The following is an 18,527-nucleotide window of genomic DNA, read 5'->3' as shown; positions in this document are numbered from 1 at the left end:
CTGAAAGAATAAGCTGTGACTTGTTCCTCTAGTCTGTTTCAGACAACTTGTTAGTGAACACTTGCTAAAATGTCTACATTACTTCAGCATTCTGTGACTCATGTTGCAAACATGGCATCTAGATAGGCATATGCACTTTATAAAGGGGTATGTGTGTGTACCTATACCTGCAATTAGCTATATATGGCATATATGTAATAGATATATACACAAAAAAAGGAAAGAAAACTAACAGAACTTCAAATATATACCAGCCTAACACAGAAATATGAAGGTCTGAGGAATGGTAAACTTGCAAGCAGCTCAAGTTGTGCAACCGCATGTTTTACTAGCATGATCTCTTAATATTTATAAAACAGAAAATCAGCAAATATTTGCCTAGCATTAGAAAAAGGTATTCTTCATCAAGGCTGTAATATAAGTCCAACAAAAAGGACCACTTTCTTCCAAAATGTGTTTAGATGAGCTACTCATTTCATTATCACTAGTTGTTAAAAGATTATATAACTTTTCACTCATGCTTTGCCTTCTATAGAGCAATTTGAAGTGAAACTCATAACCTCAAATAGAGGCAGAAGTTTGGAATTCTGCAGGTGAGTATCCTGTCTTTCTTGCTAGAGTCTTTTTATATTATTCTTTCAACTATTTTTGCTTACCCTTCACCCATTATACCTTAATAAATTCAATAAATTTGTTGTATAAATTTTGCTAATGATATAAAAAAGAGGAATCACTCATTATAATAAAGTGAGGCCTTATAAAACAGTGACATTGAGTGTTTGGTTTGAAAAGCTAGAACTGTATGTATTTTGAGAGTGATACCTCTTCTTAACTAATATCCTTCATGAATAATTTACATCACAGTTGCAATTTACAGTTTCAAAAGACCTTTATTAAAATGCACCGAAGCAAGTCTTGCACACTTCAAGAGCATTCCCATGTTGTATTAGTACAAAATAAGCTACTATTTATTTGAATTAAGCTCACATAGAGTGGAAATGATGTAATAAAAAAAAAGAGTTTCCAGTACTTCAGTGAAGCAAACAGAAAAGTTACTTAATCTGATGGAAACTAGGGAAATATTCAGTTGTAGGGAAGAGGTATCTGGAACACAGATGAATAAATTTAACTACGTTTAAGTACTGTTATAGACCAAACAGTGTTCTATATCATTACACAAAGAATGGCTTAGTTGTGTTCAGCTTTTCATTTTCCTAATGTGGGCAAGGCTAATAACTCAGTCTTTCTAAAAACAGTCTCCTTTCCTCCTGTGTCAAGTCCAGCACTAGATACAGTCACGGGACAGTTTTGGCAGCTGTGGGACCTGGATTCAAAGCTTTGGAATATAATTTTTGGTTTGTTTGTTTTTGTTTTTTTTTTTCTGAGCAGTAGCGTCTTGATTGGCTTTCTGACAGAAAAGTACAAGAACAGTTAGGGATCCAAAACATTCAAGGGTCAGCTTCTTTTTTTAAAGGCTTGTAAATAACACCACCAAGAGATAACCAGAAAAATACACAATAAAGCATTAGAACCTTTTTGTATATGAGTACTTGTAGACTTTTAGATTTAGGGCAAATGAGAAATGCCAGTGGTCCACCCTATTTTTTGTTTTTGATGATCTGCAAATCCCTAAACATATTTAATACTTTTCCTTTTTAAAGCAGATGAACCTTTAAGATAAAAACATTGATCAGCTTGGAGCAATGTAGTCTGGAGAAAACAAGTAACAATTTTTAAAACTACAGACTGAAACACATTTCAAAACATTCGCGGCAGGAAATGACTTTCTTTGAAAACTGTCCATGCTCAGAACAGCAAGTGCACAAGAAGCAGTCATGAATTTTGGTTGAATCTTGAGATAGTAGTTTAACAAAGTATTTTTTTAAAAGAAGACTACAGTATATTAAGAAAACTGGACGATCAGCTGTGAGAAGAGTAACACTAAGGATGATGTTACTCAGTAAAGTCAGATCACAATCAATCAACCACCTGGTGGCCAAGTGATTTTTCTGAACTGTTGAAACAGCTCAGCCAGGTTATACGGAAGAAGACAATCCCACTATCGGCAGCGAAGTTTCTGTTTCACTGACAAAACTGAAAAGGCTGCTCTCATCTCTAAAGATAAAGAGATTCTCCCACAGCAATGTTTAACCTGTGGCCTAGGGGCACTCTGTTGTTCTAAAGAAACCAAGTGGTTACGGCATGAAAGTGATCTTCACAGACCATGTTCTGCCATGTTATACAACTGCTATAGGCAGCCTGTCAGAAGTCTGTGTCCTAATTGTACATGATATTTAAATTCTGAAAAATACCCCTTCCATTTGAAATGCATAAGCAATACACTGTAAATACCAGAATCAACTATTATGCAGGAATAACCCCAAAGCTTAGACTTAGATTTTCTTCACTGTATACAGGCCTTGCTTTCAATCTTACTTCATAATGATGCAGAGAACTACTAGTCAATAACTTTCTCTCAGAATCAGACCTCAGCACAGAAACTTTTGGATTTTTATCAAAGTTTTTAAATAATTTCTCAGTACAACCGTTACTTCTTATAGAGTTGCCTCAGGATTCATGAATCCCAAATAGTATTATCCCTGACTTTCAGGAACACATAAATAAGAACTTTCAGAAAATTGTAGGAGAATGATCTTTGGGATGTCCTTAACCCTAAGTTTTGTTTCCACTAAACATTCTAAATCCATGTGCTCCATTACATTTTAATTATTTTGTGCTAGTTCTTTAATTATTTTGAATATCTTTTCAAGAAAAAGAAATAAAAACAAATTAATTTAGGACATGAGTTTGATACTTCATTGTCTTCCTTTGAGTAATTTTGTTAGCTATTAGCTTTGCACAAGACAGAAAATGATAAAAATATAAATCTTCCTCTGGCTTCTAGTAATTTCCCCTGCTAAAATTAATGATGATAGAGCTACACCAATAGACTTAGGTTTAGTGCTTATATTGAAATGAAAACACTAAGACCTAATGGCTACAGTATAAAGAAGCTAAATCACATTATTTGCAAGGATGGAAGTGGAACTGAAAGATAAGGAAAGCATCCCTGTGAGTCATTTCAATGACCAAGATAAAGCTTACAGATTGTAGAAACAGGACATTCACTATGGTACAGTAAAAACAGGTGACATACTGTTCTGTATTCTTCATTGGACTTTGACTATTGCAAGCTACTTGGGCTTACACTTTTTAACACAAAGCTTGCAAACAATTGCTTAAAACTGCCTCACAAGCAGACAGTGTGAGTATTTCCTCCTTAAGCATATTTGCTGTAGTGGCCAGTTACAAAAAAGAAACTCTGTTTTGATCTCTTCAACTTTTGCTGGGAATTGCAAGGTATATTTATAGCACCATTGCTAACAGCTTAAAGGCGTGGGCCCAGACAGCTATACATGTCTGCCTGTTGACTGTGGCCATTCTCTCATTTCTACTGTAAGAAACTAGTTTGGCACCTCTGGAAATGCATCTCCTCTCCCAAATGGTTATGGAGTTATGGGGGTATCACTTTTCAATATCAGAATGTGCTCTGTCCTACCGCCAGTCTGGTGAATCAAAAGCAGAAATTAGAAAAGAAAAAGCAATGTGGGATGAAATGACCTGAACCTCCTCCTCGCAGTCCTAACCTAGATCTAGATACTCTTTTGTCATCTTAGCACTCTGTTCGAGCATCTTCTGCACATGCTGGTGTTCAGTCCAGCTTCTGCTTGCCTTCATCCTAGGCCAGGACTGGCAGTACCCAGTACCTTTTCCTGTGGGATGCAGGGGAATAGCGGAGCAGGGGAAGTCCTTGGTCTGTGCCAAGCAGCAGAGGAGGAGATGGGCGGCAGATGTGTGGTTTCCCTGCACATGAGGGTGGTGAAACCCTGGCACAGGTTGCCTGTAGAGGTGGTAGATGCCCCGTCCTTGGAAACATTCAAGGTCAGGTTGGACTGGGCTCTGAGCAACCTGATCCAGTTGAAGATGGCCCTGCTTATTGCAGGGGGGTTGGACTAGATGACCTTTGAAGGTCCCTTCCAACCCAAATTATTCTATGATTCTATGATTCTATGATTCTATGAATCGAATTAATCTTTTCAGATGCTCTCAGCCACCCACAGAAATAGTCACCCATGGTCTTTTCTTGAAGAGTGAAGATACATTCTTCAGGCAGTAACTTCTAAATCTTGATCACCAGCCTCAGTTTTCTCAGAAAAGATCATGTCATCACCAGGTGACAATACAAAGTTTAAAGATTTTTATGAATGATAATTATGACACTAGCTGCACTGCTTTCATTGAGGCTCCGTGTGCACAGTGATTTTGAAAAGCTGCCAACAGATAAGCCTACCCTATGTTAGTTACAGGACTCCTAAAAAGAACCAAAGTGGGAGATGTGTTGGGGAAGTATGATAACAGAGGCTGTTTTCTCTGTGTCTCATTTGTTAGGAAAACATCTTTGCAGTAGATTTTCTTGTTAGATGCACCATGATCACTGAGGAAATGACAGGGAAAAAAAGAATTGGTCCTATGAATTGAGAAAGATTTCTCTGGAAATATAGCTTGTGCTTTCCATTCTGGAAAACCATAGTCTGTATCTCTGCCTCTGCAACAGTTTTTGTATCACTCCATCCAAGCCACTTGTAGCATTTTTTGTCATCCTTTAGTAATCACATACTCTTTCTTCTTGTAGATGCCTTACCTGTTATCTTTAGCTTGATAGACAAAGATGCCGAGCATTCATGATTGCATTTGAGGTCAGTAGCTCCCCTCTGAACTTACTGCTACGTCATGTGAGGTGAACTGAACAAACTGGATCCTCGTGTCTCAGACAGAGCACTCAAGGAAAGTATATGTTTTTGATTTTACTGTCTGATAGCCTTTGAGTTTACAACCATAGAATAGAAACAATATCCTATATATGCCACAGAAATTTAGGACAACAAAGTAATATTTACAAAACAGGAGTTTAGAATAAGTGCCAGAGAAAAGCCCTTGCTGAAATTCATGCTTATCTTTGAAATGAAGTCTCCACAGCACACAGTAGTCATGAGACCATATACAAGTTTAAAATGTTCCATGCAAAACACAGAAAAGTTACTTCCAGCTCTTCCATACTACCTGCTCCCTACTGAATCAGTCATGCAAGAAAACAGTATGTGCTTCTATAATGCCACAAAGAGATTCGGTTGAAGCAAATGTCCCCTAAGCCATATCTAAGTGAAGACTGCCGAGTCATACTTTCTGTGCAATATTCTTTCAGTGTACCTGTGTCTTCATACATACATAGCTGCACAGAAAGAAAATCACAGGAACGGCACTGCCTCCTTGTGAAATAAAAATAAACTACTACCTTAAAGTCAAATCAGTGAACAATTTACAGAGTACATTCTGCCTGTGTGAACACAACAACAATACACTTACAAACATGCATGAGACTAGCACAACCCAGAAAAACAACAAATCAGTTCACTGGTACTGACAAAACGGTCATAAAATCCTTCTTGCTTCTCTGGACCACAGAGAATAAACAGGTTTAATGAATAACAGCTTCAGCCATACCTCCTCAATGAGCGGATATGGGTAGCAGAAGTCTGACGGTCTCTGTTCAACGTATCTTTACCATCTTGGCAGTAAAGTGGTTGCTTGATACAATCCTGGACTGCCCTAAAATTACCCACAGTGGTAGAATTGTGTTGGTTTTGCCTGATCTGAAATCTCTTTTAGCCATTGTAAAGCACTAAAGATAACTCGTCTGAGTCAACGGATTAGCACAAACACAGTGGATCATCTAACACCTTCACTCCCTTTGTTTACTGGATTCTTTGATCTGAGCAACAAGACTTACCAAAAGACATGCACCCCATCCTTCCAAATTCTTAGCTCTACATGCTCCCATAAATGATAGTTGGCTAACATTCACTCATGCACTAATGAAGGTGACTTCAGGCATTGTCCTCTGAAGCTATGAGAAATTGTTGACTAAAAAGGCAGTAAGCATGGCTGTGACAACACTTCATTATTCTAGAATCACTTTCCTTTTGCTTTCCTATCCTATAGAGTCTTTATTTTGAACTTTAATCCCTAAAATACATCACGATTTCATGGTAATATCAGACTCTAATGCACCACCACTTCCATTAAACCACAATGTGTTGGACACCGTAATGCATCAACCCTTGAAAATATCACACCTGACAATTTACTGCAGTTTAAAATCAGCTGGCTTGCTTTATTTCATACTAAAACATGATTAAAAATGACTCCAAAGTTTTTTACCTCCACATTCTTTTCTTCAAAAACACCAGAGAATTAGCTGCTAGACAGACATTGAATCCTTCAGATCTGAAACAAGTATCTTGCTAGGCACATACAGAAGAGAGTGAAAATATATTTTTCATAACTCTGTTTTCCCTGTTTGTAACATTCCTTAGTGTAGTTCATAAAAAGATTCTTTTCAAAGCTTTATATACATATATTTTAGGTAACCTGTGAATTTAACTTTACTCATTCATATTTATTAAAAAATAAACTCCCTTTGAATGTGCAAATCATACAATGGTAGTAAATTAAACTGACAAAATTCTGAATGAAGAAAATTTTCATTAGAAAGCAAAAGACAAATCTGTGCTCCTTCTGAAGAAGTCTGTCCTTAAAATAATGAAACCCCATATGCATCTGACACACATGCTATACACAAGTCTTTGTTTACATTGAATTTCCAGTATACTTAGGGTGATATTATATACAAACTTCCAAAGCAAAAAGAAAGACCTATCATAAAAATCTCTGTTTCTGCAAGCATTTCTGATGAAATATTTTAGAATAATAGAAGATTCCTACCGCATCTTCTGTTTTGTGGTTATTCAGCAAATCAGACAGGAAATCATCATGAAGACTTTCTCTTCGAATTAATGTAAATTCACGTAGGAAAACTGCTCCTTGATTTTGGTCTCCACAAACCTAGAAGGAAAACATGATATCACGAAAAGCAAAATTTGAACTCTATCATAGACACAATTTTAGTATCCAGATAGATAAAACTGGAAGATTAAAATTTCTACTAACGGTCCTTTGCCTTCCATTACTAAACTCATTCTAACCGGTCAGCACTGCCATTAATGAAAACAAATATATGCATTTAAGGAAAGTCAGTAAGTTAACAAATAACTGTCATTTACATGAAACTCTGTTGTAAAATAAGTTTCTGTGTTGTTACTTACAGCTATGGTCTATAAGGCAGCTAACAGTTAAAACTTATTTTGTGAAATGAATTAGTATTTAGAGTGTGTTTTTACTTTTTGGAATAGATCATGTTTGTCCAGCATTTTGACTGCTCTATCATAAGAAGTTAGAACTTAAAACTTCTGTGGGTCAGAAAAAGTTTATATATAAGTACTTTTGCTAGCAAACTTCAATAACACACGTATTCAAAATCCTTTAAACTAGCTTCACACCTATTGTTTTCAAGTTTAAGGTCTATAAGCAACATGAGAAAGGCGTTTCTTCTGTGTCTAATCAATACCTATCAGTATGTCCTAGGTACTATTGTGACATTGTTATAATTTTTGGAAACATCATTCTTCATGCTCCCACACCCATTTTTTTCTTTGGCTATATAAGCCAAAGGATTTTATTATTTTTTCAGATAGAAAGTAAATTTTAAAAGTTGGAAACTGGTGAAATGTTAGGGAGGGTATTTTATAACAATGGAATATGTTACGTTTCATTAGACTGACTATAAAGAATTCCACTACAGGTAAAATATTAATGAAGGTTGTTAACAACCAGAAATAAGGAGTATATATTCAACTGGAAATCTTGTAGATTTTTCAGTTTTCAGCACTTCACAACATATTTTGAAGGTGACTCAGCTTGACAGAATGGCATGTTTTATCAAAATGACTAAGTAAGAATATTTTGTACTTTCATACTTGGCAACAGAGACTGCAACTCTAGTATGAATGAGGCAAGTGTGACAATAATGAATAATTTATTTATATAAGAGACTGATTTATCTTCCTATAAAGCTATGTGAGATACATATGCATGTAGTTGCAGAGTTTGGAGTTTCTGGTTATCTTTTCCTGATTCTCCATCTGAAGGACAAGACACTATCATCAGCAATGGTAGATAAGGTATTTCCTCATGAATTTAAGATAAGCACAGGGCTTATAAATGGATTTTTGTTATTACTCACAAGTGCTGCATTACTAAATTTATTCTATGAAGAAGAAAGTCCATGCTCTGCTGCTTTTATTATGACTATTTCTTGTATTCATCCTTCTGCATAGCCAGATGTGATAGTTATCCTGGGTCTGCTTATCCTAGCTTAGAAGTTCAGAGAAAAAGAAGGGCCTGGGAGTACCATGAATATGATGTGTAGTGCCCAGGGGGAGGATGAAGTACAGATTTGCCTTGCCACTCCCTACAAGTGAGCTGGTATTGCTATTTATGAGGAGGCAGTCCTTCCCGCCAGCTGGGAAGTGAGATCAGGGCTCCTGCAAAGCTAGTGCAACTATAATGGTGTGAGTAGAAGGAGGTGAGCTAATAAAAATGAAGTGGGGGATGGGAATATCTTAATATGAAGTGGGTAATGAGAGGAAGTAAGAGTGCTTGAATCCAAACTTTATGCTCATTAACACGGCACACATTATTTTTGAGGTAAGCCTCTTTTCTCCAGTAGCAACATACAGTGCACTTATTTCATTTACTTTGAGCTCTTCTGCTGTAAATTTTAAGTTAAAAAACAAACAAACAAAAAACCTTGCTGTAAAAGGGACAGAGTTTCACAGGTGTGGGGTTTTAAAATTTATTTACAGATACTATATACAAGACCTGTATATAGTATAAATACTATATACAGGAGTTCCTGTCTTGTGAATAACATTGAGAGATACTCTTGCTGATAATATTCATACTATTGAGTCATGGCAATGAAGAATCCTCAGAGGTGTCAGAGGAAGAAACATGCATATGTCCAAAAGAAGCCCTGCTACTGACATGTATTTTTTTCATAACACAAATTACAGATAAATCTTTATCTTACAAATAAAAATGTCCCTGAAACAGCTTTTATTTCATAAAAATGTTTCATCTGAGGAGTGGAAAAAATGTTTAACAACAGAAGTTATTTCAAGCAAATAAATCTGTAATTTTATTTTAGTTTTAAGTAACTGTCTCTATGTGTGATTTTAAGCACTTTTGGCCAGCAAATGTCATGATAAAATTATGATTAATTAGGTTTTCTTACAATATGGTGCTTCTAATTTCAGAAGTCAACTTACAAACAGTGTAAAAAAGTCAATTCCTCACCAATAATTTACCTTCCTATTTCACTTACTTTGCCTCTACACAAATATACCCAGATTCTGTAAAATCTTTTCCTGACAAGAGCAGTGAGTTTGCTGTTATTACCATTTCTAAATGTTTTTCAGAAAGAAACCAAACCTACTGAAGTACTGTCTTATCTTCCTAAGTTATCAATGGTTACAATAATGACTTCCTAAAGAAAACATTTGCAGTATCAATAATCTCAGTAAAATATTGCTAACCTTTAAAACTCAACTGTTTACCATAACACTGCTAATGTTTTAACTGCTTATAATTGCATGGGAGGGAAGCAGATGCCACAGGCACTATTCAGAAAGAATACAAAGACCAACAGAGACAAAAAAAGACATTAGGAAACTGAGGATGAAGGAAGAAGATGAGAAATAAAAAAACAAGAAAAGCAGTAATGAAAACATGAATTCTTTTTTCTCAGCAACTCTGAATGAGAAAGTATTGAAAAAAAGGAGAGAACTGAAAGGCATGCAGTAATCTGAAAAAGGTTATTCTCCTCTTGATTTATGCTGTCTACTTTTCTGCTTTGAGCAGAAGTTCCTCCTGGATTCAGTGTAATTTATACACCTGCTGATGAAACTTAGTCCTGGTAGAGTACGGCCATTCTTACTAGAGACAGCTGGAATCAACCCATTTAAGATGAGTGTCAGTAAATTGGATTAATATCTGGAAAGGCTGTTTTTCATTTTTCAAGTTTCCTTTAAGTCTTGGCTATGTATATATCACCATTTCATTCTCTCAGGAATCCTATTATCATTGTAACACAGCCACCACATCTCTCTTCCTTCAGTCTATGATCAGATGATCTTAGAAAACACTCTCTGAAAATAAGGCAACTGAACCGTTCTTAAAAGAGCAAATCACATGAAGAAAGAGTGGCCTGGCAGAAATCTGACCCTTAGCAGCAGCAATCATCTGCAGCAATACACGGCTTTTCAAGAACCTGCAAACAACGTTGGAAATGAAGTTTCACTGATGCATACATGAAGGTCAACAGGCAGAGCACCAAAGTTTCTCACCATGAGAAAGCTACCTGGGTATTCAGACGACCAACTGACATTACAAAGAAGACTTCTATGACATTGAGGTGAAACAAAATTTCAGCAAATATCTAAGCAATAATGTTTTTCTTATTTTGGCTCAGATCCTATCTCTCTCAGATCAGTGCAAAAAATTAGCTGTTTCATTAGATGCAATGGTGTGAGCCCATGGCGCAGAAATCTTTGAGAAGTCAGGGGGACAAACACAGAATTGTAGAATAAAAGATCTAACACAAACCAGAGGGTGAAATGATGCATTCCAGCCAACAGTCGAAGTTTTCTTGCACTTGAGCACTGTCCCACTGTGGAAGTAGCTTCATTGATTTTGCTGTGACCAGCAATAAAGTAAATTACTAATAATTCTTTGTTAGCAAGGTGCAATAGTGACACTTTGCTGAATTTAAGAGGCACAGAAATAACAATACAGGCCAGGAATCTAATGTAAATAACCACTGTTATTCGATAGCACCTTTCTCAGCACAGGGGCAGAGGGATTCCAAAGTATCTCACTCACAAAGCAGAAGTATGAAATGTGCCCTCACATATTTATAAATAAGTATTTGGGCACATGCTGGGAGTTGTTTCAAGGCAATAGTTGCTCAGCTGAAACTTTTCTTATTTTGGACATTCAAATCCCAAAGCACCCAGAAAATCATTACTAACATCAAAATTTGAGGGGGGAAAAATAAAAGTACTGGTTTATTAAAAATGCTTCTTCTGGTAAAATGTTTTTTAAAATTAGGTTCTTTAACCTTACTGCTTTTTTCCAGAGGCCTAGAGTGTCTTGACAACGATAAGGAGGATTACTTTTCCTTATTAGTAGTATTCTTTGGTATGTATCTCTTGGATTTTATGACAGCAAAAAATTAGAACATGAAGCATATGACAGGAATTAAGGTATTATATACTAGAAAGGGAGAAATGACATTTATAGTGACAGATGAGGAAAGTAGGATTTTAATAAGCCAAGTTTTTGTGCAACATCCATGTTGTTTTCAACTCTGCTCTAAATAGCATTGCAACTTGCACATGTATTTCAGCTCTGAATTACTCTCAACAAAAGCTAACCACAACATTCTACTTTATTGCCTGCACACTTCCAAGTGAAAAGAGTGCCACACTTTTATATGGGTGACAAGAGCTTTACTGCATCCCTCAGCTCTGAAAGATACAATCATGTAAGAAGGAAAGGCATCCTAGAAGACTTACAGGTGTGTCCAAGAAGATGCTAGCTGCCAGATGAACTTGATTAGTACCACTAGTGCCTCAAGCAATAGTTTAACAAAATCTCATAGGGAGTTCTGAAATAAGAAAATTATTATCATCGCCTTTAATATTCCATGGTTTTGTGCTGCAGTTTTGACCCACATTTTCTTTTTCTTTATTCTCCAAAACGAGATAAAGATGGGTAGAGAGGAGTACAAGTCACACACCAGCTCCCAAATTGAGAAGCAATTACAGTCTGGCTCCAAATCTGAATTCTGAAAGCTGTTTATCTTTACCAAAGTCCATGTAAAAGCTGAAAACATGCAGAGATTTTACAGCCTGTTAATCTTTCTGAACACTCTTCATCCCTCCATGGAGAGCCAGAAAACTATGCACAATATAAAATTTATTCTGAACGTTTGGTTCAGGGAATTTTTTGGGTGTGAGCACACCATGATTTTCAAAGGAATATATGTGCAAACAGATAGTACCCTATTTAATTAACAACATCACTCTCCAAATGCTGTGTTTCTGTATTACACATTAATACACTGGTCCTTCAGAAATGTCCTTCCTTGGCAGGCTTCAAAGGTGCACCTGTGCAAACCTCAGAAAGTTCAACAAGGCCAAGTGCAAGGTCCTGCACAGACTGGGCAATGAGTGGGTTGAAAGCAGCCCTGAGGAGAGGGACTTTGGGGTGTTGGTTGAGAATAAGCTCAGCATGACCCGGCAGTGTGCACTCACAGCCCAGAAGGCCAACCATATCCTGGGCTCCATCAAAAGCAGCGTGGCCAGCAGGTCAAGGGAGGTGATTCTGCCCTTTACTCCACTCTCATGAGACCCCACCTGGAGTATTGTGTCCAGCTCTGGAGCCCTCAGCACAGGAAAGACATGGACCTGTTGGAGCGGGGCCAGAGGAGGGCCACAAAAATGATTAGAGGGCTGGAAGACCTCTCCTAGGAGGAAAGGCTGAGAGAGTTGTGTTGTTCATCCTGGAGCAGAGAATGCTCCAGGGACACCTTATAGCAGCCTTTCAGTACCTGAAAGGGGTCTACAAGAATTTAGATGGGCATGTAGTGATAGGACAAGGGGTAATAGCTTTAAACTGAATGAGATTTAGATTAGCTGTAAGAAAGAAATTTTTTACTGTGAGGGTGGTGAGGCACTGGAGCAGGTCAGCTAGCGAAGCTGTGCATGCCCCCTCCCTGGAAATGGTCAATGCCAGGTTGATGGGGCTTCTAGCAACCTGGCCTAGTGGAAGGTGTCCCTGCCCATGGTAGAGGTTTGGAACTAGGCTCCTACCAACCGAAACCACTCTACGATCCTATGATTCTAAATTTTCAGAATTTTCCGAACACATTCTTTAGGTCCCTGTAGGGAAATATGCAGGACCAGGTAATCAGAGAGGCTGTGTCAATGCATTTGTAATAAGGTTGATAATCTGAAGTTTTTACTGTCATGAAGTCAGCTCTTGCTTTAAACCAAAGCCTAGAAGAATCCACACCTAACGTGAATTGAGAGATAAGGTAGACTCCAAAACAAAAAATCTGATTTTCAGGCAGAGATAGTAATACCTCCATCTTAGACTTTTCTTTCTGTTTTACCATTGCATACTCACAGATTGAACTAGGGCTGTGAAGATGACTGTTCTCCCCATGAAAATTCACTTCCCTTCTCAAATACTTAATTCTGTTTGCATTCAGTCCAAGGAAATGGTGTACTGACCAAAACAACACAAAGAACAAAACTAAAAAGCTTTTTTTTTCATTTTTGTGAGATCAAACAAGATGATTTATTTCATATCTATGCCACTTTAGCAAAATCAGAGGAAACTTTGGACTACTGTAATGCCACAGGTGAAGAGGTTAAGTTCCAAATGACCCTACAGTCCAACGACAAATGTACTCATATAGGTGTGCATAGCATTCACATGAGCATCTCCATTACTGGCATGCCGGACAGTCACCTGCTGAAGTGGTATCGCTATACAGAAAATATTTAGCACCATGTGAAAAGGCAGGAGAAAACTCATGTGACTGTACACACAACTCTCATGCATTCACAGCAAGTAGAAAGCTTATAAGGAAGCAGCCAAATTCTCAGAATGGTCTCTGTGTTTTCTTCTCACCTCCAATTCTTTATTACCCTTGGAAGAAGTTCATGATCTCTACTGAAGGTGGAAGAGACTGCTCCAGGACTAGGCTAAGTGGTGTCAGTAGGATTTCTTCCTATCTTTCCTGTTAGTGTGGTCTGAAGGGGTGTTTTCTTTGTTCATGCAGAATTTTTTTTGAAGGTAACCTTTAGATATTAGATTTCCAGCTTTCCTTGGCATGGATAGTTAGTAGCTATTTCTTGCCTTACAACTCTTACATTTTATGGCTTTCATTCTCAGTTTGCTAGCTTTCTTTTAAATGGAAGAAAGGGTTGTTAGATTTATAAATTAAATCAATTCTAAGCTAGCATTTTTCACTGCTGCAAAATCTTCTTCTGATATCTCAAAATAGGATTTCATATCCTGAGAAGGGTAAGTTCTATGACAGAAACAAACAAACAAACCAAAAAATCTTTACTCCTGGGGAAAACAAATTTTTCCTGAGACCTGAATATCAACAATAGTGTTTTGTGATTCCAGTCTTTCCAAACAGTGATGATATTATTGTTTCTGAATTAACAGCCTGTCTCTTAGGAAACTGCCTAGTGTTTGTAGAGGTTTTGAATTTTTAAAGGAGAAGGAGGTTCTTGTTTGGCTTCTCTGAAGGTACTCACAAAGCGCCTCAAAATACAAACCCAAATAGCAATTTATTTCCCAAGAGAATGTTTTATTCAATGGTGAAATGCTCCCACCAGAAATCTTTTTGCTTGTCTTGAAATATATTTAATCTTTTTTTCTCTCCTCTCTGCCTTTCCACAGAGACTGAATTCATTATTATCTTAATGGTAATGCCCTGACTTCTTCTAAAGCTCTGTGAAGGAAATGTGGCTTTGTGCTAATTATTTTCAGTTCTTAAACAGCCATAATAGAAGAGTCTGGTTAATGTATTCATTGAAGGAATTATTTAAGCTCCATTTCAGTCTCTTATTATAAATGAACAAAAGAAACAAAAAGTGATTTGCACTCAAGAATTACAGCATGAAGTGTCCCTCAAACAAAACCACCAGCTACTAACATCTTGGACAGACATTAGCAATGATTGGGACAAATTTGTAAAGCATGCACACGCCTACACTTGACCCACAGTGTACCAACTAGGGGGAAAGCCAACATGGCCCCATTAAATGGAGTGGCAAAAATGAAGAATGCACAAAACCACAGCAATTCTTCTGCTGCCAAGCAACCTTAGCCAAAAAAGAAGGCAGGAGGGGGAAGTGGAGAAAGAATGGGTAAAAAAACGGAAAAAAAAAAAAAAAGACTGTGGGGGGAAAAGGTGAAGTCACATAGAAGCAAACACATCAAAGTTATACTAGTCCTGTTAAATCCTGCTGATTAGAACCTTCCTTCTGGCTGTAGTTAACACAAAGTGCACATGGGTTATAAAGCTTCATGAACAAGAGCTGGAATTGTATTTGAGAACATTATTAGGTTTCTCATTTACTGGATACACAAGAGATATTTAGATGGGTATGACTCGTGTTCCTCAAGCAAGTTATTTAAAAAAAAAATCTACTGTGGTTTGAGCAAGATTGTGCCTGAATTCAAGCCAGATTTGCTTTCCAGAACATGTCAAACAAATACTGTTGTTCAAAATACTTGAAAGCAGACACATGAATTGCTATGCGACACACAATTAAATGAAGCCAAGACATACAGTCTGGAGAACTCCTTTTCTACCACTTGTTTCATTGCCTCACTTGGTTGACCATCAACAGGTAAGAAACGGTCAACTCCATTGTCATTCTTCAAAAGAAGAATAATTTTTAAATGGTCAGAATCAGTATATGCTGTGTGAGAAAGTGGTGCAAATAACTTCAGAAATCACTCTGCAAGCTTCAGTATGTTTGTCTATCAATGTACCTTGTTGCTGACCTGCAATGTCCTCCCAAAGGCCAGAACAGACAACAAACTATGCCAAATTGCATGAGCAAATAATCATCTGGGAGTAGCAAAATCAGTCATTTCCAAACGTTATCTAATCTGAAGTACTCGATTTCAAATTATTATTAGCATGAAAGAAAGTAGAAAACAAGAGTCACCATTGTTTTGCAACATATACCACTTGGTATTTTTGTGCGTGTTACAGAAAATGCTACTAATACACTTTCCTGTATAATGAAATAACAAATGACAAATGTGTCTCCAGGACAATAACTAAATTAAATAATCTAATTTAATCTAAAGATCAAATAATTTAAAGAATTCATTGCTGATCTTCTTCATTAAATCCCATTGCTCAGAGGTTTTTTTTTATTTCAGTTGAACTACAGAATCATCTAGGCTTCCTTCTTCAGTTTTGACTGAGTTTTGGAAGAGGAAACTGGCAAGTTCTGCAGAATTGCCTCATCAATCTTCCTGGGCACTCTCAGCACAATATTTTCCTCATGAAAATAAAATTTCACAATGATAATCTTCACATTTGCTTCAGTACTTGAATCTCGGGCTTTTGTGACCCAGGACCAAGAAACACCAAGGAACTTCCAAGCAAAGGAATCGAACTACTCATTCTGGTTCTTTATTACTGTTAAACTTTATTATGTTATAGAATAATGAACTCTGTAGAAAATTCATTGAGCTGACATTATGGACTTTGGCTCAAACCCTAGTTACACAGAGTTCAGGTACTGGTGGTTGAAAGTCCTGTTTATTTTATTGTATGTCTAGCATATTAATGCAAAATAAGACAATTATCACAACATAATTCTTTGCAAAGTGGAGTTCTTTATGCAAATCAGAATTTATTCATTACAGTCTTGTCATATCGTTGGGCCTCCAACCACCTCTCTGCTTTATTAGGGACTAGAACTTCAGGAAAGTCCTGTCAGACTGCTGATGGGTATTTATTACATTTATACTGATTTCTGCTAATCAAATCATCCAGTATTCACAGCAAGGTAGATACTTCAAATAGCCAACACAGACATTAGAAAACAATAGTAACAGTATCTTTATGACCTGCAATTCACTCAGATAGGCTTCAGTTACCTCATTTCTTTATAATAAAGCACTGCAAATTCTGTTCAGTCCAGGTTAGTATGCTTTTTCATGGCTGGATACCTAAACTACCCTTGTTTTCCTCAATATAAAGATTGACTTTGTTTGCATTTTGTGACCAGATTCATAAGCTCTTGTGACAACTTGCACAATGCTGAAATAGAAGTCAGGATTTTCTCATGCTTGTTTGATATTAAGACTTCTGGTAAGAAAAGTATCAGAATGAGTAGCTTCATAGTACGAGATCTTGTGTAAATCTTTCAGCCATGATTGTCCTTGTATTAGCAGGCTTGGTTCATAAACTCTGAGGAATCTTTTTCTTCACATTGCATTTTACGTCCTGTATTTTAGTTTAAAAATACATTTGATGAGATTTGTAATGCTTTCTGCACAAGACTGGTTTTAATAACTGTAAAGTCCTTTTAATTCTGAACAGTATGTGGATATAGGAATTGGGCTTTTTTTTTCCCTTGGAACAAAAAAAAAAAAAAGTTTGTCTTTATAGGGTTGGAGGTTTCCTTTTTTATCTCTCCATATTTAGTATACCAAACCTCTGTCACATGTGTTATTAATGAAATCGGTTGGGTCAGATTCTTGCAGTCAGAATTTCTAACTTATCTCAGACCTTTATGCTCTAAATAAGGAGCTGAATGGCTTCTGGAGATGATGATAGCAGGGCTGGGTATTTGACACAAACTAGCAAGCAACAGACCAGATATCCAGCTGGAGTAAATTAGCACAGCTTCATTCAAGCTATTGATTTATGCCAGCTGAAGAATAATACCTGCTTTAATAAAAATACTTTTTTTTTTTTTAAATCACAGCAGGACTTGCTAATTATTTACTCATCTTTCTGTACATCTTTCTGGCTGTACTGTTTAGCATATTATGTCTCTAATTCACTTTTCAGGATATTTGAGTCTCTGTTGTCGAAGTGCAGTGGGCTGTGACACAGCAGCTGACCAACAATATGAGCTGGTGCATCCAGCCAGAGAACAGCCTCGCCCCACCCTTTTCAGCTCTTGATAAATCCCACTGCTTCTCCCAAGCACAACCAAAGTCCCCTTCACCACCTGTATTACAGCATGTCTTCCTACCTGCACATGCAACGAGTACCCATTTTGCTCTGTGTTGTGTTCCTACAGTCTACAACAAGAGAATTTCCTAGAATGGGAGTCTTGCACCTTCTGTGGCAGAGTTAACTGAAGCTTGTTTTGTGTTAGATACACCTCTTAGTCTCACCAGATGGTGTTTCACAACATTTTCGGAGTTTCATAGTATAGAAGTCCAGAGGCCACATCCACTATCAGGCTATACAGTTTCGGACATATAATTCCTCATATAATTAAGCCTTCAGTTTACTCTGCATTAGTCGTCAATAACTTTTGGATGACGGAAAATACATCTTTTAGAAGAAGCATCCAGTCTCCAAACGCATCTCATCACTTGATGATAAGTGAGCATGAAATAACATCCTGTACTAGGGTAAGTACATTGTACAAGAGAGTCATTACACCTGACTTCCCTCCTAAAATATATTTCAGTGCAGTTTGTCATATCTTTCTGTTTAAAACATGATACAGCTGAACTAAAAGACAATTGTGGTATATGTGAGGGAAAGAAATATCAACTGTAGAAAGTATAACATCCAGCAGCTACTTAGAGCTGCTAGAAGATTGCTGCATGTATTTAAAGTTGAGGCATAGACAGAGGCAGAATCCAGCAGCCAAGGGAGTCTGCACAGATGCAAACAGACCAGAGCAAATAGCCTCTCCGTAAGCTCCCAAATG

At 37.1% G+C, this 18,527-nt stretch overlaps 1 protein-coding gene across 4 annotated transcripts in view; it reads right to left on the bottom strand.

Annotated features, from left to right (window-relative positions):
• The window catches only part of ADAMTSL1 (ADAMTS like 1), a 466,061-nt gene that overhangs the window by 341,030 nt on the left and 106,504 nt on the right, over positions 1-18,527 (bottom strand). For 3 of the 4 annotated variants that reach the window (XR_012761943.1, XM_075411537.1, XM_075411538.1), the window contains exon 2: positions 6,844-6,963. Coding sequence is in view for 2 of the 4 variants with exons in the window: in XM_075411537.1 (XP_075267652.1) it covers positions 6,844-6,963 (120 nt within the window). In the remaining 2 variants the exon portion in view is untranslated. Of the gene's footprint in view, positions 1-6,843; positions 6,964-18,527 lie in introns of those variants that run through there. The other variant, XM_075411540.1, reaches the window with a different exon arrangement.

Source organism: Opisthocomus hoazin, chromosome Z (assembly GCF_030867145.1).
Source record: "Opisthocomus hoazin isolate bOpiHoa1 chromosome Z, bOpiHoa1.hap1, whole genome shotgun sequence".
Lineage (NCBI taxonomy): Eukaryota > Metazoa > Chordata > Aves > Opisthocomiformes > Opisthocomidae > Opisthocomus > Opisthocomus hoazin.
Note: the sequence above shows the minus strand (reverse complement) of the source record. Positions and strands in the feature narration are given on the sequence as shown.